This window comes from Lithobates pipiens, unplaced genomic scaffold (assembly GCF_037356315.1).
Source record: "Lithobates pipiens isolate NorthernLeopardFrog02 unplaced genomic scaffold, aLitPip1_a1.2 Scaffold_16, whole genome shotgun sequence".
Lineage (NCBI taxonomy): Eukaryota > Metazoa > Chordata > Amphibia > Anura > Ranidae > Lithobates > Lithobates pipiens.
In genome coordinates, this window is record NW_027507748.1 from 603,779,333 (window position 1) to 603,802,344 (window position 23,012).

General features: G+C 44.1%; 1 protein-coding gene across 3 annotated transcripts in view; it reads right to left on the reverse strand.

Annotated features, from left to right (window-relative positions):
• Positions 1-768: 768 nt before the first annotated feature.
• The window catches only part of CRYL1 (crystallin lambda 1), a 211,959-nt gene continuing 189,715 nt past the window's right edge, over positions 769-23,012 (reverse strand). For all 3 annotated transcript variants that reach the window (XM_077484005.1, XM_077484006.1, XM_077484004.1), the window contains exons 7-9: positions 21,679-21,784; positions 1,507-1,613; positions 769-1,084 (exon numbers count right to left, since the gene is read on the reverse strand). In XM_077484005.1, coding sequence (XP_077340131.1) covers positions 974-1,084; positions 1,507-1,613; positions 21,679-21,784 — 324 coding nt within the window. In that variant the 3' untranslated portion in view covers positions 769-973. The remainder of the gene's footprint in view (positions 1,085-1,506; positions 1,614-21,678; positions 21,785-23,012) is intronic.

Below are 23,012 nucleotides of genomic sequence, written 5' to 3' on the forward strand. Positions count from 1 at the left end.
TATTATATATATATATATATATATATATATATATATATATATATATATATATATATATATATATATATATTTTTTTTTAATCTATTTTTTTTCTCTTTCTCTTCTCCCTTTCCCCTTCTCCCCCAAACATGGATTGATATAATTAACGGTTTTCTGGTAGGCTTTATTTACATGCTTTCAATCCATTAGACATGTTTTTGTTCAGGCACATACGAAGCATACTGTTGGTGTATCTTGTTACTGCTTGTGTTGTTTACCTTCTCTTTCTCAGCCTTTTTTCTGAATAAAATAAGATTGAATTAAAACAAAAGTTTTATAAGTTTTAAACAGAATGCGAGAGAGACAGAAACAGGTTTGTATTGCGGTCTGTGCTCTTCTCTCACTTTCTTTTCAGAACAGGAAGCACTGGGAAATCTCCCCAGTGGGGACACAGACTTTTTTTCAGTAAATGGGGAAAGCTTAAACTCTCTGTTACATTATTATTTTTGTCTATGTCTTCCTGTCCTAATTATGTCACAGGAACAGAATTTGTAGTGGTGTTGTCAATTCTCCCCAATGAGAGATTAGAATGGACTTGCAAATCACCCAGGAACTGATATCAATTTAAAAGCAGTGTAATCCTATGTACTAAGCTACCACTAGAGAGCCTTGATTAGTTGTGCATGACATTGACAGCAAACTGCTGCACAGCCTCAGTATTTTCAAAGCAGATTTAAATCAAAAAAGAAAAAAAAAAAAAAAGAAAAAAATCTATTCATAATGAAAATCTTCATATCAAAAATTTATTATTTTCATAATGATTAAATGCTGGAGCTGAGAAATGCAGGCTCCTATCTTTACCTATATATTCAGTGCGCAGTTCCTAACAGTACACTGCAAAACTCTGGCGAATGCACTGTAGGCCAATGCCAACAAACTGGGATTAGCATGAGGTGCACTGAATGACACTCTGAATCTGATGTAAACACTTTATTCATTTTTTCATTTCTTTCTTCAGCTTAGCCAGGTGACTCAGACATGCGTCTCTCCATTCTCTCCGTGCCTTCAGCTGATCACTTTGATCAGGTTGGTCATCCCACAACGCCTGCAAAGAGACAAAAATGGTTTGCATCATAGTTTCAGATGGATATGATCCAAGCTATTATCTGCTAGTCATGACAAACTGGTGCTGTCTGTGTTACAACACATCCCAACAGCAATGATGCAAGAAGAAGATCAGTAAAGCTCCCTTACAACATACCCACTAAATACATAGCAATATACAAACCAGAAGCAGCCATTTTGCTTGCTGATGCAATGCTTCTTCCAAAGAAGCCTATATTATTCTTTTTACTTTACAAATCAGTAATACTTTATTCCTGTGTGAACCTAAAAAAAGTCAGTCACCTAAACACCTGTCCTTATTCAACTAATTTTTCCACAGTAAACTTAGCACCCTCTGGTGTCTTCTCTCATTATGTCTGTGCATGTCTATTTAGAGAATAGAAATGATCAGCATCCACATACCTGGTCAATTTTTTCTGCAACATCGCCAGAAAAATGTGGTATTGGTCCAAAAGTTGCCAGTACCCGCTGGATGCCTTCTCCATAGCGCTCACAGTAACTCTTGAACCCTGAAGCAACAATAAAAAGGTATAAAGACAAAAGGACCAGAAACCATTATATGAGAAAAAAATATTTTTGAGGGGTAAATAAATAACTAACTATATTTAGGAACAGAAAAATGTGGATACATGGTCCTAAAGAAGCATATTAAATTGTATCTAAACCAAATAACTAAATGTATTATATTGCAGCTTACTGGACCTTTTTTTAAGCATTTTATTTATATTATTTTCACCTGATGGTCATGCCTGTAACACATTTCCTGTCCTTGGGTGACAATATTCACTTACCGTAGAGTATTAGTACAACAGAAAAAGGAAAGTCTGTGCCATCCCCTACTTCCCTTACCCATTTTTTTTCCATAATTTTTTCATAATTTATTGTGATTTCTTCAGAAAATTTGATGCCAATATGAGTATGCTGGACAAATTAGAATTATACCTCATTCTCCCGCAACTCATTCAAGGGAAGGGTTGCTACACTAAAACTGCTACACAACTGCACACAACCAATGCGGTTATGGTGTGGTAGTTCAGCATTTAAAGGGCTAAAACAGGCAGTGAGAAGGTGATACAACACCTCCCAACCACCAGTCAAATGTCTGATCACTGTCTGATTGCTCATCAGGGAGCAAAGAAAGTGTTAACAAGATGATTACCGGATGAAAAATAACTTAAAATCTGAGCGCCATCTTGTTTTGCACTAGTGTTTCTACATTTATCTAAACTAAAGAACACCAATTGTATATATTGCAGTGTACAAGTCCTTTAGATGTGGTGGCTTCATACATTTTCTTATGTTCAGGCTGTTTTCCTTTAATTTATCCTGCAAACAGCTCAATAGCGTTAACCATAACATACAAAGCCATCCACAACATCACTCCCATCTACATCACCAACCTCATCTGCAGATATTGCCCAAATCGTCCTCTCAGCTCCTCCCAGGACCTCCTGCTTTCTAGCTTCCTTGTTACCTCCTCTCATGCTCGCCTTCAAGACTTCTACAGAGCCTCTCCCACCCTCTGGAACTCCCTGCCCCAGTCTGTCCAATCAGCCCGTACCCTGTCCACCTTTAGGAGTTCTCTGAAAACTAATTTATTCAGGGAAGCCTATCCCACACCCACCTACCTGTCCCCGAGCCACCCCCATCAAATCATTCTCTGCAGCCATTACCTTTTGTACCACCAACCCCTCCCTTTAGAATGTAAGCTCTATGAGCAGGGCCCTCCTGTTCCTTTTGTATTGTACTGTAATTGTGTTGTCCCCCCTATACATTGTAAAGCGCTGCGTACACTGTTGGCGCTATATAAATCGTGTATAATAATAATTTTCTATCATAAGGAGATACTATACTGTATCTAAGAAGAAGCAACATTGTCACCCTAGGACACCTTTAGGACAGGAAGTGTATCAGGTCTAAAGAATACCAACCCTTCTCCTCAACATAGGGAGGGGGTGTTGTGTAGTCCAACAAATCTTTGCATGAAAAGTCTCCAACTGCCTACAAGAGCATTCTTTATTGTGCAGTGACAGCCTGGTGCACAGCTTTAATTGCTCTGTCACCCTGGTTTACTGCAGGCATATGAAGGTTTTAGTTGGGCCTCCTGGACATCCACTAGGCCCAAGGCATCTGCTTGGATTATACAACACTGACCTAGACACATTTTAGGACACCTGTACATCAAAGCATTTGCAGCTGCTGGCAAGAGTAAAGGCATTTTGGAGGGAGATCAAATACCTGGAAAAGAGAAAAGAGACCACAGTTCACTCTTTTCATAAAGAATCCTTGTTCCCAAAGGGGTTATTGTATTGTTTATAACCACTGCAGCCTCTTTTTCAGAGTTTAACCAATTAGGTTTATTTAAGCTGTGTCCTACTGAGGGGATTCAGAGGGCATCCCCTAATGTCAAAGGCAAGTTTAGGAAGTTCTGGCAGAAAAATAAAGCCTAAGAGCCGGTTTACACAGGGGCGACTCAGATCCAACTTCAGGTCGCCCCTAGTCGCCTCAGGTCGGACAACATGTAAAAATCAATGTAAGTGAATGAGAGCCGTCTTAATGCACACTACTGAAGTCGCTCCGACTTCAGAAAAGGTTCCTGTACTACTTCAATCCGACTTGTAGGTGACTTGTACCCATTGATTTCAATGGAGGTCGCCTACAAGTTGGATCTGCGTCTATACGGAGGCGACTCTCACAGAATTATCAGCTCTGAAAAGGGAACTCCACGCCAAATTTATTTTAAAAAAAATTGGCGTGGGTTCCCCCTCCGAGAGCATACCAGGCCCTTAGGTCTGGTATGGATTCTAAGGGGACCCCCCCTACGCTGAAAAAATGGCGTGGCGGTCCCCCCAGATCCATACCAGACCCTTATCAGAGCACGCTACCCGGCCGGCCAGGAAAGGGGGTGGGGACGAGCGAGCGTCCCACCCCCCTCCTGAGCCGTACCCCCCACCCCAAAACACCTTGTCCCCATGTTGATGAGGACAAGGGCCTCTTCCCAACAACCCTGGCCATTGGTTGTCGGGGTCTGCGGGCGGGGGGGCTTATCGGAATCCGGGAGCTCCATTTAATAAGGGGGCCCCCAGATCCCGGCCCCCCACCCTATGTGAATGAGTATGGGGTACAATGCACCCCTACCCATTCACCTGTGGAAAAAAAAAGTACCAAAAAAAACAAAACACAAGGGTTAAAATAGTTTATTGCACAGCTCCGGGGGTCTTCCGTCTTCGGGGGTTTTCTCGCCGGACTCCTCCGCGATCTTCTGCTCTTTTGCTAGCTCTTTCACTAGCGCGACTTTCTTCTTCGCCGCCGCCCTCTTCTTCCGACTTCGGAGGTCTTGTCCCCCTCTTCGGTTTTTCTTGCCGGGCCACCGCGCCTTCTTCTAGCTCTTTTACAAGCGGTGGCCCGGTCTTCTGTCGCCGCCGCAGTCTTCTGTTCGACAGCGACGAGGCAACATCTCCTGAAGAGAAGAACAGAAGGCGGCGGCAGCAGCGGCGACAGAAGACCGGGCCACCGCTTGTAAAAGAGCTAGAAGAAGGCGCGGAGGGGGACACGACCCCCGAAGTCGGAAGAAGAGGGCGGCGGCGGCGAAGAAGAAAGCCAGGCTCCTCCGCTAGTGAAAGAGCTAACAAAAGAGCAGAAGATAGCGGAGGAGTCCGGCGAGAAGACCCCAGAAGACCCCCAGAGCTGTGCAATAAACTATTTTAACCCTTGTGTGTTGTGTTTTTTTTGTACATTTTTTTTCACAGGTGAATGGGTCAATTACATCAATTACATCAATTACATTGTACCCCATACTCATTCACATAGGGTGGGGGGCCGGGATCTGGGGTCCCCCTTATTAACCACTTGGGTACCGCGCTATTGCCGAATGACGGCATTAGCGCGGACCTAGATTTCCGGGACTACGTCTATTGACGTCGTCCCGGTTACGAGCGGCCTGCGCGCCCCCTGAGGGGCGCGCGCGGCGCGCTCTGTGATCGGCGAGTCCGTGAGACTCGCCTGATCACCGATCCGTGTAAGGGGTCGATCCCGACCCCTTATCACGTGATCAGCTGTCAGCCAATGACAGCTGATCATGTGATAGAATGGAGCCGGTAATCGGCTATTATTCCTCCTCGCGCTGACAGCGCGAGGAGAAAAAAAAAAGCCGATCACCGGCGGCCGTGATCGGGACATCAGTCCCGATCACGGCCAGCAATGCAAGGCACCACATGCCACCTGCCAGTGCCCACCTGCCTCCCGCAGTGCCATCCTGAAGTATAACTAAAAGTAAGTGCCCCCCGTCTGTGCCCACAGTGCCACCCACAGTGCCACCCACAGTGCCACCCCACAGTGCCACCCAATCTGCCTCAAAGGTGCTGCACCCCAGTGCCGCCCATCAGTGCCCAGCAGTGCCGCCCATCAGTGCCCAGCAGTGCCGCCCATCAGTGCCCAGCAGTGCCACCTATCAGTGCCACCTATCAGTGCCCATCAGTCCCATCTATCTGTGGTACCTATCAGTGCCCATCCATGCCACCCATCCGTGCCACTTATCCGTGCCACCCATCCGTGCCATCTTATCTGTGCCCATCTTTGCCCATCAGTGCCGCCTTATCTGTGCCCATCGGTGCCGCCTTATCTGTGCCTATTAGTGCCGCCTTAACTATGCCTATCAGTGCCCACCAGTGCAGCCTATCAGTGCCCACCAATGCAGCCTATCAGTGCCCACCAATGCAGCCCATCAGTGCCCACCAATGCAGCCTATCAGTGCCGCCTTATCAGCGCACTTCAATGAAGGAGAAAAATGACCCGTTTGCAAAATTTTATAACAAACTATTAAAACATGATTTTTTTTTTTTTTTTTTTGCATCTTTTTTTGTTTGTTTAGCAAAAAATAAAACTCCGAGCTGTAACTAAATACCACCAAAAGAAAGCTCTATTTGTGGGAAAAAAATGATAAAAATTTCATTTGGGTACAGTGTTGTATGCCCGCGCAATTGTCATTCAAAGTGCATCAGCGCTGAAAGCTGAAAATTGGTCTGGGACTGAGGGGGGTTTAAGTGCCCAGTAAGCAAGTGGTTAAAGGGGGCTCCCGGATTCCGATAAGCCCCCCGCCCGCAGACCCCGACAACCAACGGCCAGGGTTGTCAGGAAGAGGTCCTCATCAACATGGGGACAAGGTGCTTTGGGGTAGGGGGGCCATATTGAGGGCCTGGTACGGCTCGGGGGGGGGGGGGGGGGGCGCTCGCTCGTCCCCACCCCCTTTCCTGGCCAGCCGGGTAGCGTGCTTGGATAAGGGTCTGGTATGGATCTGGGGGGACCCTCACGCCATTTTTTCGGTGTAGGGGGGTTCCCCTTAGAATCCATACCAGACCTAAGTGCCTGGTATGCTCTTGGAGGGGGGACCCACGCCAAATTATTATTTTTTAATTCCCCCTTCAAAGCTCATTCTCTGATTGGCCACGGCAAAAGTCGCCTGGCCTGGGGCGACAAAGTCGTGTTGTAAGTTGCCCCAAGTAGTGTTCAAGTCGTGTCCAAGTTGCCTCCAAAAGTCGTGTTCAAAGTCGTGTCGCCCCTGTGTGAACCGGCTGTAAAATGTGTAGGCCATCTGCATCAATTTCCATATGACTGAGAAGTTCTGGGAGGATTGCAGGAGACATCAGCTGTGGAATCTGTTCACAATGCTATCAGGTGAAACTATTGGATGTTATTTTACAACTGTCCTTGTTACAATAAAGAACAGATTCTTCTTTCCCTGGGCTGCAGCCTTGCAGTCTATTCATTTCTCAGGTTTCTTTCTCGTTTCGATGCTCTCAATGTCCCCTTTAGTTTGTCTTTAGGATTTAGTCCAATTCACCTTTTAACCAGGTCTCTAAGGATATGCAGGAGTTTCCTATTGTGCTATGTTCTGAACTGAAGGCAAAGCCAGGTAGAGAAAACCACGTGAGACGGAGAAAGCTAAAAAAACACCCTGGAACAGGAGGTGCACGGTGGCCATCTTAGATGAGGATGACTTCAAAGTTTATTATAGGCTGGTGACAGTTTATTTTAAAGTGGTTGTAAACCCTCTCCTATACCCAGTGATGTGAACAGCCTCAGATGATGCACAGAGATTAAACAAATCTCCCTACATCAGTTTTACATGTATATCTGCTGTCTTCAGCTTGCTATATTCTTTAGAATTCCTACATTGCGTTTGAATTTTTACTACCTCATTCTGCAGTAGAAGTGGATTCTTGGCTTACACTGTGTGACAGCTGATTGGAGGAAAGGCACACACCCTACTCCACAAAACTATTTATCCGCTCCCCCCTCCCGAATAGTGCCAAATGTGGCAGAGCTTCCCCTTTTTGTGTGGAGCTCCGCTTTAAAGTGTATGTATATATAAAGTAAAGGATAAATGTTATTAAATAATGAAATGTGACCTGCAGCTGAACTCTATAACCCAGATATTGGGCAACGAACAACAATTGCCCATCAAAAAGTGCTTCAATAAATTGGTGCAACGTTTAGACAGCCAAATCCTTTGTGCACATTTATGCCTAAGAAGTGCTCTCCATGGGGACACTTCACCTGCCCTCTTGGGTGCACTCCATGTGGACCCTTCATTTCCCTTCACGGGTACCCTGATGATGTCATTAATAATGAAATGCATTGGGTGGAGCTTTGCGATCTCGGAGCAACATTGAGACTGTGAGCAGGAAACCTTATGGTGCCCAACTGGCTCATATTAATGATTCTCTCTAAGGCTGGCCATATACTATATAATCTGATTGTACGATCTCCTTTAGGTGGGCCATACATGGTTTGAATCTGAATTGAATTCAGTGGGAACCAGATGAGATTCAAACCATTAATGGGCAGGCTGAATGTGCCAATTTGATCGATCTATCAACTTGGGTAGAACCAGTCTGCCATATTCTCTTGCAATTATCGCTAGTGGCTGCTATAGCCACTAGCAATAATCAATGTCTTCTCCCGCAGAGGATGGCTCCCCCTGCCCGCCCCCGCTGGGAGAAGACAATTGCCTGGCACAAGAGATTCCCAAATCAACAGGAAAGAAATTTGCTTTACCATACACTACATAGCACAAGGGGTGTCAGATTTGAAAATTAAATGAATTGTTTGGGTTTGTCCTCATATTACAAAGTTTTGTTAAAGTTTAGGCTTCATGCACACTGGACATTTTTACAGCTGCTGTTTTTGTCTTCAGGCATTTTTTTCTCCATAATCCATACCTTAAAATTTGTATGGATCTTTTACTTGCAAGAAATTACTTTGTGTTCACTCGAATTGGCACATTTTTTCCGGTCTCTTATGTATGCAGCATTGCAGCTTTTTTTTACCAATAAAAGGCCTTAAAGAGACATTCTACACCAGGGATATGCAATTAGCCGACCTCCAGCTGTTGCAGAACTACAATTCCCATGAGGCATAGCAAGACTCTGACAGCCACAAGCATGACACCCAGAGGCAGAGGCATGATGGGACTTGTAGTTTTGTAACAGATGGAGGTCCGCTAATTGCATATCCCTGCTCTACACTAATTTTATTTATTTTTTTCCCTCTTTACATATTGTCACTTCCTGCCATTGATGCTGTCTGTCTGGCTACCATCTCATGTGCACAGACTCTTGAGTATTTCATCAATGGATCCTTGATCCTACTAAGCACTGTTTGACCCCCCCTGAGTAAGGAAGGTTGCAGGCTCACTGGTAAGCCTTTTATCCTAATGGGGCGATGGGAATCACGGTGTCAGGCACTTGGTCTACGCTCCATATTGCACTTGAGATCACTTTCATTGGATTTCAGCTATACATGAACTTTTTGCTATCAGCTCAGTTTTTTATGCACTCACATTGCACTTTAACGCACGTCTGTGCATTTTCTTATATGCATTTTGTTGCTTGTTTTATTGCACATTTGCATGGCTTCATACAGTGGTGTGAAAAAGTGTTTGCCCCCTTCCTCATTTCCTGTTCCTTTGCATGTTTGTCACACTTAAGTGTTTCGGAACATCAAACCAATTTAAACAATAGTCAAGGACAACACAAGTAAACACAAAATGCAATTTCTAAATGAAGGTGTTTATTATTAAAGGTGAAAACATACTATAACTGTGGTTGTCCACACCTGAGTTCAATTTCTCTAGCCACACCCAGGCCTGATTATTGCCACACCTGTTCACAATCAAGGCATCACTTAAATAGGAGCTGCTTGACACAGTAAGGCCCACCAGAAGATCCTTAAAAGCTACACATCATGCCGAGACCCAAAGAAATTCAGGAACAATTGAGAAAGAAAGTAATTGAGATCTATCAGTCTGGAAAGGGTTATAAAGCCATTTCCAAAGCTTTGGGAATCCAGCGAACCACAGTGAGAGCCATTATCCACAAATGGCGAAGACATGGAACAGTGGTGAACCTTCCCAGGAGTGGCCGGCCGCCCAAAATTACCCCAAGAGCGCAGCGACGACTTATCCAAGAGGTCACAAAAGACCCCACAACAACGTCCAAGGAACTGCAGGCCTCACTTGCCTCAGTTAAGGTCAGCGTTCATGCCTCCACCATCAGGAAAAGACTGGGCAAAAATGGCCTGCATGGCAGAGTTCCAAGAAGAAAACCACTACTGAGCAAAAAGAACATCAAAGCTTGCCTCAATTTCTCCACAACACATCTTGATGATCCCCAAGACTTTTGGGACAACATTCTGTGGACCGATGAGACAAAAGTGGAACTCTTTGGAAGGTGTGTGTCCAAGTATATCTGGCGTAGAAGGAACACTGCATTTCATAAAAAGAACATTATACCAACAGTAAAATATGGTGGTGGTAGTGTGATGGTCTGGGGCTGTTTTGCTGCTTCAGGACCTGGAAGACTTGCCGTGATAAAAGGAACTATGAATTCTGCTGTCTACCAAGAGATCCTGAAGGAGAATGTCCGACCATCTGTTCGTGTACTCAAGCTGAAACGAACTTGGGTTCTGCAGCAGGACAATGATCCTAAACACACCAGCAAGTCCACCACCGAATGGCTGAAGAAAAACAAAATGAAGACTTTGGAGTGGCCTAGCCAAAGTCCTGACCTGAATCCTATTGAGATGTTGTGGTATGACCTTAAAAAGGCCGTTCATGCTCGAAAACCCTCTAATGTAACTGAATTAGGACAATTCTGCAAAGATGAGTGGGCCAAAATTCCTCCAGGACGCTGTAAAAGCCTCATTGCACGTTATCGCAAACGCTTGGTTGCAGTTGTTGCTGCTAAGGGTGGCCCAACCAGTTATTAGGTTTAGGGGGCAATCACTTTTTCACACAGGGCCATGATGGTTTGGATTTTTTTCACCTTTAATAATAAACACCTTCATTTACAAATTGCATTTTGTGTTTACTTGTGTTGTCCTTGACTATTGTTTAAATTGGTTTGATGTTCCGAAACACTTAAGTGTGACAAACCTGCAAAGGAACAGGAAATGAGGAAGGGGGCAAACACTTTTTCACACCACTGTATGTTTTTTGGTTGTGTAAACTATTGCACATTCATTGCACTGAATTGCAAGTTTGCACTTTCTTGACACATTAGTCATACATAAGGTAATTTTGTGCATAACCTAGCGCTGCATTTTATTTGTATTGTTGTCTGGTGCCCAATATCTGGGTTATAGTGTTCAGCTGCAGGTCACATTTCATTATTTAATAACATTTATCTTTTACTCACTAAGCGCAGATATTACTCTACATATACATACACTTTAGAGCGGGGCCACTCAATGCGCAGCCCGCTTCGTTCATGCGCAGTAGGGAACTGGCTGTGAAGCTGCAAGGCTTTGCTGGCGGTTTCCCTCAGTGGAGATGGCGGCAGCAGCATCCGACAGCTGATTGAAAAATTGGCTGGGGTGAAGACACTGCTGGATTTTGAGACAGGTAAGTGTCCTAGGATTAAAAGTTAGCAGCTACAGTATTTGTACCTTTTTTTTTCTGAAGGAGCCCGGAGCTCCGCTTTAAGGTGTCTATGTTCTACAAGTTCACTAAAAACAGCTCACAATGAACAAAACTGAATCCAAGAAAAAAGGCACAGAGACAGAAACGTTTTAGGGCCCGATTACAAAAAAATATTGGATAGATTGGTTTATATATATATATATATATATATATATATATATATATATATATATATAAAACCAATCAATTAATTTTTACAAAATTTAGATCAGTACAAAATTAATCTGATTGGTTGCAGGGAGTACTGTACTTTTGTACTGGACCTTTATCTTTCAGGTAAAAAATCACAAGCATAATATATTTGCTATAGACCATGCTTTATGAATTGTAAATTCTGTATGCATATCCTGCTTGTCAGAACAACTTTTGGAGCTTTAGGAGGGATACACACTTTTATACATGCTACCACAACATCTTTTACTCATATATTAAAGAGGCAGACTCCCACTTCTAAAAAAAATATACAAGCATATAAAAAACAACACTAAGATAAGTTATGGTGTGATTAAATACTATGCATTTTTACAGAGGGTGGAGGGAAGCAAGGCTAATGCTGATTTTTGGAGATTATGACTTAATAATGCACTTGCATTAAAGTACTTTAATTACTCTACTGCAGGAGTAAGCAGTAAAGAACGTATTTTAGTATAACTAACAAAACAGACTCCACCCAAACAGTTTGGGGACAGTGGTATTTGGGGAAGCAGAACTGGACACCTGGCCCATTTCTTTAGTAGCTAAAATGTACTACTCTTGCATCCCATTACCCAGGGCTATGTCACAGTGCTTCCAGATAAAATTTATGTTGACAACTCTTGGCACATAGCACATGCATGCTGAGCAAAAAAGAAATTAATCTGGAATTGCTTGGAGTGTCAGTCATGAACTGCTAAGAGCAGAAGCACTGGGTCATGTCAGACCCTGCGATTGACAGGGCAGCACAGTGGTGTAGTGGTTAGCACTTTCACCTGGCAGCAATAAGGTTGCTGGTTCAAATCCCGACCACGACACTTTCTGCCTGGAGTTTGCATGTTCTCCCTGTGCCTGCGTGGGTTTCCTCCCACACTCCAAAGACATGCTGGTAGGTTAATTAGACCCTGTCCAAAAAAATTGGCCGTAATATGTGTATGTGTATGTCAATGTTGTATGTGTTGTAAGTGTATCACGTAAAAGCTGCAGATGGACACCGGTGGCAAGGAAGCACCCTGAGGCGATTCAGTTCACATAGGTAGTGCTATACAAGTCACTCATTCATTCATAAGGAGCTGTGGGATTCTTCTTTAACCACTTGCTTACTGGGCACCTAAACCCCCTTCCTGCCCAGGCCAATTTTCAGCCTTCAGTGCTGTTGCATTTTGAAAAACAATTGTGCGGCCATGCAACACTGTACCCAAACAAAATTATTATCATTATTTTTAAACAAATAGCGCTTTCTTTTGGTAGTATTTAATGTCTAAACTGCATATTGGGATGAATTGGATAATTGGTTGCAATGCTCAGAACTCTAACTAGATGTATGTGTACTTTTTACACACATATATGGTAATGACTCTTGTTACTCAAAATATGTTATTCTTTTCTGCAGTGCTTGATACAATGTTGCAATAAGTAGTTGCTAATGTTTAACTGTTCACTTGCTGATTTATATACCTGCAGCTGTAAAATTGTATTTTTTTTTCTACATGGGGGTTAAAGGTGGAATATCATTTCGAGCTGAGCTGACCATTTGGCGAACACCCAAATGTGTGTTGTTTTCAGCGGGATGCTTGACCCCCAGCTCCCCAGAAACGGATGAATCATCAGCCATCAACGGCCTTGCCCACTGTCAGCTGAAAGAAAAAAAAAACTTTGCCAGCAAGAGAAAAAAAATGGCATTGGGGCAGCGCCACAATGTAAAAAAAAAAAAAAATCCATACCAGATCCTTATCCGAGCATGCAGCCCTTCAGGTCAGGATGGGGGGGGGGGGGAAGATTTGCGGGGCCACATGCCCTCAACATGGGGGGTTGCTTTAGGGCAGATGAGGACAAGGGTCTATTCCTGACCACCCTCTGTGATGGTTGTGGTTGTCTGTGGGCAGCGCGATTATCCTGCCTGCTTTAACAAGCGATGTTTGGGCCAAACTTTTGCTCAGCTCGAACGGTTTTCCCAACTCTAGTTCATAGCCATGATATTCCCCCATAATCCTCATGTGGAAAAATAATTATACCCATAATGTTTTCAGAAACAGGTTACATATGTTCCTTGTTAAGTGTAACCATGATATTCCTCCCATAACCCCATGTAGAAAAATAATTATACCCATGTTCTTATCAGAAACAGGTCAACTGTGTTCCTTGTATGGTTTAGCCATAATATTCCACCCATAATCACCATGTAGAAAAATAGTTATACATATATTTTTATCAGAAATAAGTTAAATATGCTCCTTGGAATGTATAGCCATGATATTCCACGCATAATCCCCTTGTAGAAAAAATATTATAGCCATGTTCTTATCAGGAAAAGGTCAACTGTGTTCCTAGGCATGTTTAGCCATGATATTCCACCCATAAATCCCTATGAAAAAAAATATTACATGTATATTTTTTATCATAAACAGGTTAAATATGTTTTTGTATTGTGTAACCGTGATATTCCCCCCATAATCCCCATGTAAAAAAATCATTTTACCCCTGTTCCTATCATAAACAGATAAACTGTGTTCCTAGGCTTGTTTAGCCATAATAACCACGTAGAAAAATAATTATACATATATTTTTTTGATCAGAAATAGATTAGATATGCTCTTTGGAATGTGTAGCCTTGATATCCCATCCATAATCCCTGTATTCCTATCAGAAAGAGGTTAAATATGTTCTTTGTTAACTGTAACCATGATATTCCACCCATAATCCCCATGTAGAAAAATAATTATACACATATTTTTATCAGAATAATGTTCACTATGCTTCTTGGAATGTGTAGCCATGATATTCCAAAGATAATTCCCATGTGGAAAAATAATTATATGCATTTTCCTATCAGAAATAGGTTAAATATGTTCCTTGGAATGTAACCATGATATCCCCCCTCCCATAATCCCCATGTAGAAAAATAATAATACCCATGTTCGTAAGAGAAACAAGTCAACTTTGTTCCTAGACTTGTTTAGCCATAATCGTCCACCCATAATCACAATGTAGAAAAATACGATGTTTGTACTCATCGTAAAATCCTTTTCTCTGAAGTTCATTGACGGACACAGCATCTTCATCTTGACCTAAGGGTTATATCGCCCCTTTAGGAGAGGAATAGGCAGAAAGTGTTAAAAACAGCAAAACTGCACAGTAAAGCCCAGGGGGCAGTCCTACTGGCTATGACCCCTCACACTGCATCCAGCAGCTCAGTTTGTCAAAAGCAGTGCAAACATAAATAGCAGGGGTGAGTGCAGTGTCCGTCAATGAACTTCAGAGAAAAGGATTTTACAGAGTACAAAAATCCTATTTTCTCTTTCGTTCATTGACGGACACAGCATCTTCATCTTGACCTTAGGAACGTCCTCAAGCAGTGTCAAAAAAATGAGGGGTGGGAACAGCAAGAAAATAACTCCACCCATAACAACCAGAGCTCCTCAAAAGAGGAGTTGCAGCCTTAAACAGCCGCCTGCAAAACCTTGCGGCCAAAGCAAGCATCTGAAGATGCGCTAACATCGACCTTGTAAAATTTTGTAAAAGTGTGAATGGGCGACCAGGTCGCCGCCTTACGCACCTGAGAAACAGACGCTTGATGTCGGAAAGCCCAAAAGGCACCAATTGCCCTGGTAGAATATACTGTGACAGGAAAGGGAGGCGCCCGCCCCCTTATGGCATAAGCCTGCACCACAATCTGTCTGATCCACAGAGAAATGGTGGCCGACAAGACAGCCAGGCCTTTCTTCGGACCAGCCACCGATACAAACAGGGAGTCTGACTTCCGAAAAGGAGCCGTAGCAGACAGATACACCCGCAGAGCCCAGACCACATCCAAGGAATGCAAAGCAACCTCTTTGGTGTGTGACAGCCGGGGATATAAGGACGGAAGCACAATGTCCTGATTTAGATGAAAAGCCGAAACAACCTTTGGAAGAAACGAAGGCTGTGAGCGCAGGACCAAGTAGGGAGACTTGCATGACAAGGTTGCCAACTCAGAAACCCTCCTGGCAGATGTAACAGCCACTAGAAAGGCTACTTTCTGAGAGAGTGTCAATAAGGGGATCTCCCTAATGTTTTCAAACAGCGGTTTCTGAAGCACAGAGCACCAGATTCAAATCCCACGGAGGCAGCGGTGGTCGAACCGGAGGCGCCACATGTCAAACCCCCTGAACAAACAAACATACTCACCAATGAATGAGTTGCCAAGGGTAGCTGAAAAAAAGACAGCCAAAGCTGATATCTGCCCCTTAATGGTGCTTAAGGCAAGTTTCTGATCCACTCCTTGCTGCAAAAACAGCAGGATCCTGGAAACTGAGTATGTGCGCGGACACCACCCCATCTCCTCACACATGGAGATGTAGGCCTTTCCACGTACGATGATAAATCTATGTTAAAAGATGACTTCCTTGCCCTCAGCATAGTGGAGATTACCGAATCCGACAGACCTCGGTCTCTTAGCACCTGGCTTTCAACAGCCATGCCGTCAAAGTCAGTGACAGGAAAGCAGGATAAAGTATTGGACATTGCTACAGAAAGTCCTCTGGCATCAGCAGCCATCAAGGAACATCCGACACCATTCGTACTATGTCGGTGTACCATGGACGCAGAGACCAATCTAGGACAATCAGAATCACCTGAAACCCCTCGGCTTCCACTCTGCGAAGCAGACGTGGTAGAAGTTTGAGTGGGCTGAAAACATAAATCAGCCGATGATGCCCCCACGGAACCACCAACACATCTGCTGTGTCCGCCCAGGGATCTTTTGACCTGGCCACAAACATCTGTACCTTCTGATTGAGTCAAGAAGCCAGGAGATCCACATCTGGCATGCCCCACCTTAGGCAAAGGAGTCGAAATACATCCGGATGTAGCGACCATTCCCCTTGGTCCGACTTAGGTAGCCCGCTTGCCAGTTTTCTATGCCCGGAATGTACACGGCCGACAGAGCCGGCACACGCCGCTCTGCCTACCGCAGGATTTGAGCAACCTCCAGTGTTGCAGCCAAGCTTCTTGTTCCTCCTTGATGGTTGATGGCTTTGTCCGACTGGATCCTGACTGAACACCCCTGCATCGTCTGTGACCATGTGGAGAGGCACCACCTGATCGCCCGATGTTCCAGCACATTGATCGGCAGTCGGGATACTTCCTGAGTCCAGTGCCCCTGGGCCGACTGTAAACCCTAAACTCCCCCCCAACTGGTCAGGCTGGCGTCCATTGAGATCACTGTTCAATGAAGAGGAAGGAACGACTTCCCGGACCAAAGGGCTGGCAACCTCAGCCACCAGAGCAGGGAATCCCTGACTAGCTGGCTCACCCAAATTTGACAATCCAGGGACAACAGAGATTTGTCCCATTTGGACAGGATCTCCTATTGCAAGACTTGAGTGTAGAATTGAGCATACGGTACGGCCTCAAAGTGGCTACCATGAGACCCAGGACTTGCATGCAAAACGCAGCAACGACCACATGCGGAACACCAACAACTTCCCCACAGCTTGAAGAGTCTGCAGCTTCTCGGAAGCGAGAAAGACTCTCGTCTCTGAGGAGTCCAGAAGCAAGCCCAGGTACTCCAGGTGTTGCGTTGGCACCAACACCGACTTCTGTAGGTTCGGTACCCAACCATGGTGAGTGCCACATACTCCCTTAATTCTGAGGCGGAAGCTGCCCTCAGAAGGAGGTCGTCCAGGTAACCCACGATTGTGATCCCTCGCTGCCTTAGCAAAGCCAAAATTGGGGCTAGCAACTTGGTGAAGACCCTTGGTGCCGACGCCAGGCTAAAAGGCAGAGCTACAAATTGGTAGTGCTCCTCCCCGACCGCAAACTGCAGAAACCTCTGATGCTTGATGCATATGGGGACATGCAAATATGCGTCCTTGATGTCCGGGGATGGCAGAAAATCCCCCTGATGGAGTGTAGCGAACACTGAGCGAACCAATTCCATCCTGAACCTTTGCACTTTCACAAAGCTGTTGAGGGCCTTGAAGTCCAGGACCGGATGGACCCCTTCCTTCTTTGGGACTACAAACAGATTGGAGTCGAATCCCTGAAACCTTACGGTGTCTGTACAGGCACTATCACCCTGCGCAGCAGCAGGTCCTGTACTGCCCCGAACAGGGCTTCCCGGCGACCCCGGAAGAAGATGAAGGTTGGACGGAAAAAAAAATCAGTTTGGCGGACAAGAAAGAAACTATCTTGTATCCTGATGAAACCAGTTTGCAGACCCACTGGTCAGAAAGTAGGTCCACCGAGCTACAAACTCCTGAAGGCGACCCCCCACCTGAGAGTCGGGCGGGGGTAAACCTTCATACGGTAACAGATTTCCTTGCAGGCTTGCTCAGCTTGCGAAACCAGGGACGCTTTTGTCCCTCAGCGGGCTGGGAACGCTTACCTGCCAACCTGGGTGGACGAAAAATCCCCTTCTGAGCGGAAAAGGAGGGCCCTTGCCTACGGCGTGGCTCCTTACCTTTCCTGGACTGTGGGAGCAACGTACTCTTACCCCCAGTAACATTCTTAATAAAGTCATCAAGCGAGGCTCCAAATAGCAAGTCCGCCAGTGCTTTCTAAGATGCCTGGTCTGTAGACCAGCATTTCACCCAAATCAGGCGACGTAGCACTACTACTGATACTGAGGCTCTAGAGAGCAAGGGGGCCGTATCTAAGGCCGCATCAGACATACATCAGCCGTAAGACATACTTAAGGCCCTGCACCAACTGGTCCGCCAGTTCCACGCAGACCGGGAAAGCCTGTTGCTTCTCCAACTCACGGTGCAACAATTTAGCCCATCCAGTAAGCGTCTGTGACACCAGGGCCCTGGCTAACACTGGCCGCAATCCTGATCCCACCATCGTAAACATGGACAGGGCAACCACCTCGGCCCTCCTGTTGGCAGAGTCCTTAAAAGCAGGGGTCCCTTCCACCGGAATCATTGTTACCTTATTTAACCTGGATACCGGGGGGTCAACAATTGCAGGAGATGTTCATTTCTTCAGGAGACTCTCCTCAAAGGGGTAATGCACCGCCATACGTTTTGGGACTGAAAGGGCCCGCTGCATTTTCCCCCACTCCTTGTAAATAAATTTATCAAAATAAGTTGGGTAAGGAAACACCTTAGCTGTGCGGGCCGGCTTGTGGGACCCAAAAGGGACTGACACCTCTGTAGATGCCCCTGCCATATCCTCCATCTTTAGGGTATCCCACACCGCTGTGATAGGTGCTCCTACAAGCGCTTTTTCTTGCACTGACCCGGACACTGAGTCATTCTCACTGTCTGAACGGTCCTGGTCTGCATCCTCTGACATGTCAGAACAGAGGCCGCCTGCCACAGCGGGGCCCGAATCTGAATCAGAGCTTTCCCCAGAAGACGGTGGGGGCAGGGGGCACTTTTTACCCCCCTTGCACCCGCACGCCACTTCCACCCTGGCAACAAAGGCCTCCAGGACCGCCGACAGAGCGTCCATAGGCACCGTAGGTGCAGGGGAACCGGTTGCCATGACAGGGATGTCTGGGGAAGAAGTGCCAACTTCTGGACGCCATGCTGACCCACACTCACCTGTCACCGCTTAGGGACCTAAGGCAAGTCACACAAAAAGCTCACTGGCCGCCCCTGGATCAGACAGGGAATGTCGTGGCTGACCCAGCACGTAGCCAAGGTCTGCTTACACTCGATGACCAGGCTGGGGACTCTACCAGGATCTATATTATATAGCCTGTCACCCAGCTTGGCTATTGATTGTAGATCACGGGAATAAAAAATGCAGAAAAAATAAAAAATTCACAGGACCAATAGTCCCACCGGAAGCCAGGTCCTTCTCCTACACAAGGCAGAAAAAACTGAGCTGCTGGATGCAGTGTGAGGTGTTATAGCCAGTAGGACCGCCCCCTGGGTGGGACTGTGCAGTTTTGCTGTTTTTAACACTTTCTGCCTAGTTCTCTCCTAAAGGGGCGATATAACCCTAAGGTCAAGATCAAGATGCTGTGTCCGTCAATGAACGAAAGAGAAAATGACACATATTTTTTATCAGAAATAAGTGAAATATGCCCCTTGGAATGTGTAGCCATGATATGCCACCCATAATCCCTATGTAGGAAAATAATTATATGTATATTGCTATCAGAAATAGGTTAAACATGTTCCTTGGAATGGGTAGCCATGATATTCCACACATAATTCCCAATGTAGAGAAAATATTATAGCCATGTTCTTATCAGGAACAGGTCAACTGTGTTCCTAGGCATGTTTAGCCATGATATTCCACCCATAATCACCATGTAGAAAAATAATTATATGCACATTCCGGTTAACTGTGTATCAAGGCATGTTTAGGCATAATATTCCACCCATAATCCCCATGATTATTGTTCTTATCAGAAATAGGTCAACGGTGTTCCTTTGCACATTTAGCCATGTTATTCCACCAATCAACCCCATGTAGAAAAATTATTATATGCATATTTTTTTTATCAGAAACAGGTTAAATATGTTCCTTGGAATGTGTAACCATGATATCCCCCCCCATAATCCCCATGCATAAAAATAATTATACATGTATGTTTATCAGAAATACGTTGAATATTCTCCTTGGAAGGTGGAGCCATGATATTCCACCTATTATCCCCATATAGAAAAATAATTATACATATATTTTATTTTTATCAGAAACAGGTCTAATGCATTACATAGGATGTGCATACATACAGTGCCTTGCGAAAGTATTCGGCCCCCTTGAACTTTTCAACCTTTTGCCACATTTCAGGCTTCAAACAAAGATATAAAATTTAGATTTTTTTGAATTTAATCGAGAATCTGTGGAAAGAGCTGAAAACTGCTGTTCACAAACGCTCTCCATCCAACCTCACTGAGCTTGAGCTGTTTTGCAAGGAAGAATGGGCAAGAATTTCAGTCTCTCGATGTGCAAAACTGATAGAGACATACCCCAAGCGACTTGCAGCTGTAATCGCAGCAAAAGGTGGCTCTACAAAGTATTAACGCAAGGGGGCTGAATAATTTTGCACGCCCCACTTTTCATTTTTTTATTAGTTAAAAAAGTTTCAAAAATCCAATAGATTTCGTTCCACTTCACAATTGTGTCCCACTTGTTGGTGATTCTTCACAAAAAATAAAATTTTATATCTTTATGTTTGAAGCCTGAAATGTGGCAAAAGGTTGAAAAGTTCAAGGGGGCCGAATACTTTCGCAAGGCACTGTATTTAACCCATAATCCCCATGTAGAAAAATAATTATACACATTTTTATTAGAAATTGGTTAAATATGCTCCTTTGGATGTGTAGCCATGATATCCCCCCCCCCCCCCAATCCCCATGTGTGTAAAAAATATACTGACATCTAATGAGAGTTCTGAGCATTGCAGCCAATAATCCAATCATCCCAATATGCAGTTTAATACATCCTTATTTAATCCCCACTGTTTTTTATTCTTTGCTAAACAAACAAAAAAGACAGAACTTTAAAAAAAAATAAAAAATCATAGTTTGTTATAAAATTTTGCAAACCAGTAATTTTTCTCCTTTACTGGTGTGCGCTGATAAGGCTGCACTAATGGGCACTGATAGGTGGCACTAATAAGGCTGCACTGGGAGGCACTGCTAAGGCTGCACTGATAGGTGACACTGATCATGAGGCACTGATTGGGTTTGTTATTGGCTTTCTTCATCATGCTAAAAAAAGCGGATAACTGGCTTGTGTTTACTTTCGTGATCAGCTGTAATTGGCTGACAGCTGATCATATGGTAAAACTCCACTGTGATTGGCCCTTCACCCAGATCTGTAATCAGCCGACGATCACAGAGCGTGATTACGGATGGACGTCTATGGATCCCCTCCTGACACTGGAAGCCCATGCTGTAGCTGTCTTTCAGCTATATAGCGCGGGTGGAAAGTGATTAGAGGAGGAGTATGGGAAAGGCAAATTAAATAGTGCATATAACTCTCATACTCTCATGCCTTTTCTTTCTTTCCTCTGTCCTTTAATGTGTGCAGTATAGACAACTGAAGTGTCAGGAAACAGCCAGTAATGGTCCTCTTACAGCAAAATACAAGCTGTGTTGCTCATAGCCACTAGTTATATTTCTCCTAAAGGCAGACACATGTCTGTCAAACACTACTTGAATAGAAACACAGAGTGAAAATGCATATGCAAGAACCTGGTCATTGAATATAATGGTACCGATCTCATTAACTATTTTTTGCACTTACTGTACCAAAAAGTATGAAGCGGACCTTACTTACAGCCTACTTGGTGCTCACATGACATGGGGGAAAAATTGATCATTTTAAAATCAGATTTTTTTCAGATCTTTACCATAAGGCATTAGTAATGGCTAACCTTTTGTATATGATATTATTAGGATTTAAGCCAGTGGAGTGGGGGGGGGGGGGGGGTGGGGGACATTCTGTGATCTCACCTTCCGCATTAAGGTGGGCAGTTTCCAAAGGTCCAAGAAAAGCATATCTCATCCCAAGACCCTCAGACATGACAATGTCCACGTCCCTTGGTGTTATCACTCCATCCTGTGGAAGAAAAATTCAGTAAGATCTAAGAAAAGGCCTGTTAACAGTCTACATAAACCATTCCGGGTCAAATATTTCTTTATTCACATGTTTTTCCAAGTATTAGGAAATTAAAAAATTGTTACGCAGATATCTCAATATTCCATGTACAGTAGCAGTTTTCAACCATATAACGCATATAATAACTAGAAATACAACAAGGTAGAAGGGAAGAGAATAGGAATGTTACAATTGGGTAGGGGGCAAGAAAGGGAGAAAAGGCTCAGAGGGAGAAAAATATGGTGTAAATGCAGGCGAGAGCCTGAGCATACAATGTTCATTATTTGGGTTGTGCTTTGGGAAAATATATACAGTATTACCCTTTTCTACTTGTTTACACGACAAATTTACATATACAGTTACAGCAAGGATCACAAAGCTGTTTTAACTATAGTTATTTTCCAGAGAGGTTCCCTAAAAATCTGGAACAAAGCCAAATGTTAAACTCCAGCTAAGACCTGTCCATATCATGATTATCACATGCATGTCCAAGCAGCTTGGGGGGGGGGGGGGGTATTCTATTGCCAGATTGTAAAGCTCTGCAGAGGCAAGCTGCATATATTGCTTTTTGCCTGGCTGGTGATTATCCAGGTAGTAGGTTATCCCCAGGTGCAAACTAAGGTGCATGCAAGTTTTGCATGCAAGTTGCTTTAATTTTTAAGAAATATAAAGCTAAGGACAAAGTTGCTTAGGTGCATATACCATAAGGCAAAGTGATCTTATGTACTGTATATCTGTAGTGCCAATGTTCAAATTTATATGGTTTTATTTAAAGCTGAATTCCAGGCACAAAAACTTTAATTTATATATACAGTATTTATATACAGTATTTCTTAAGAAACACTAAGGACCAAATGCCCTGTAAACCCAGACCTTGTGAAAGTAGCAATTATATCCTACCCACTACAGACTGCCTGCAAAAAACTATAGGGGGGTGGATACAAGGCCAGTCACCCTGTACCAGGACACAGAACAACAGTGGTTGGTCTTTATTACAGGAAACTCCTGCACAGAGACAAAGTGAAGCAGTTGTACTTCTGGATTACCACATAGATGTGTAAGGGAGACCATGATTTGAGTATAAATACGCATGCCTCTTGTATTTAGACAGTATTTGCTCAGCCCAGATTCAGCTTTAAGAATATCCCTTTAAATTATATTCCCTAAAATATTCTCCATGACCACCATT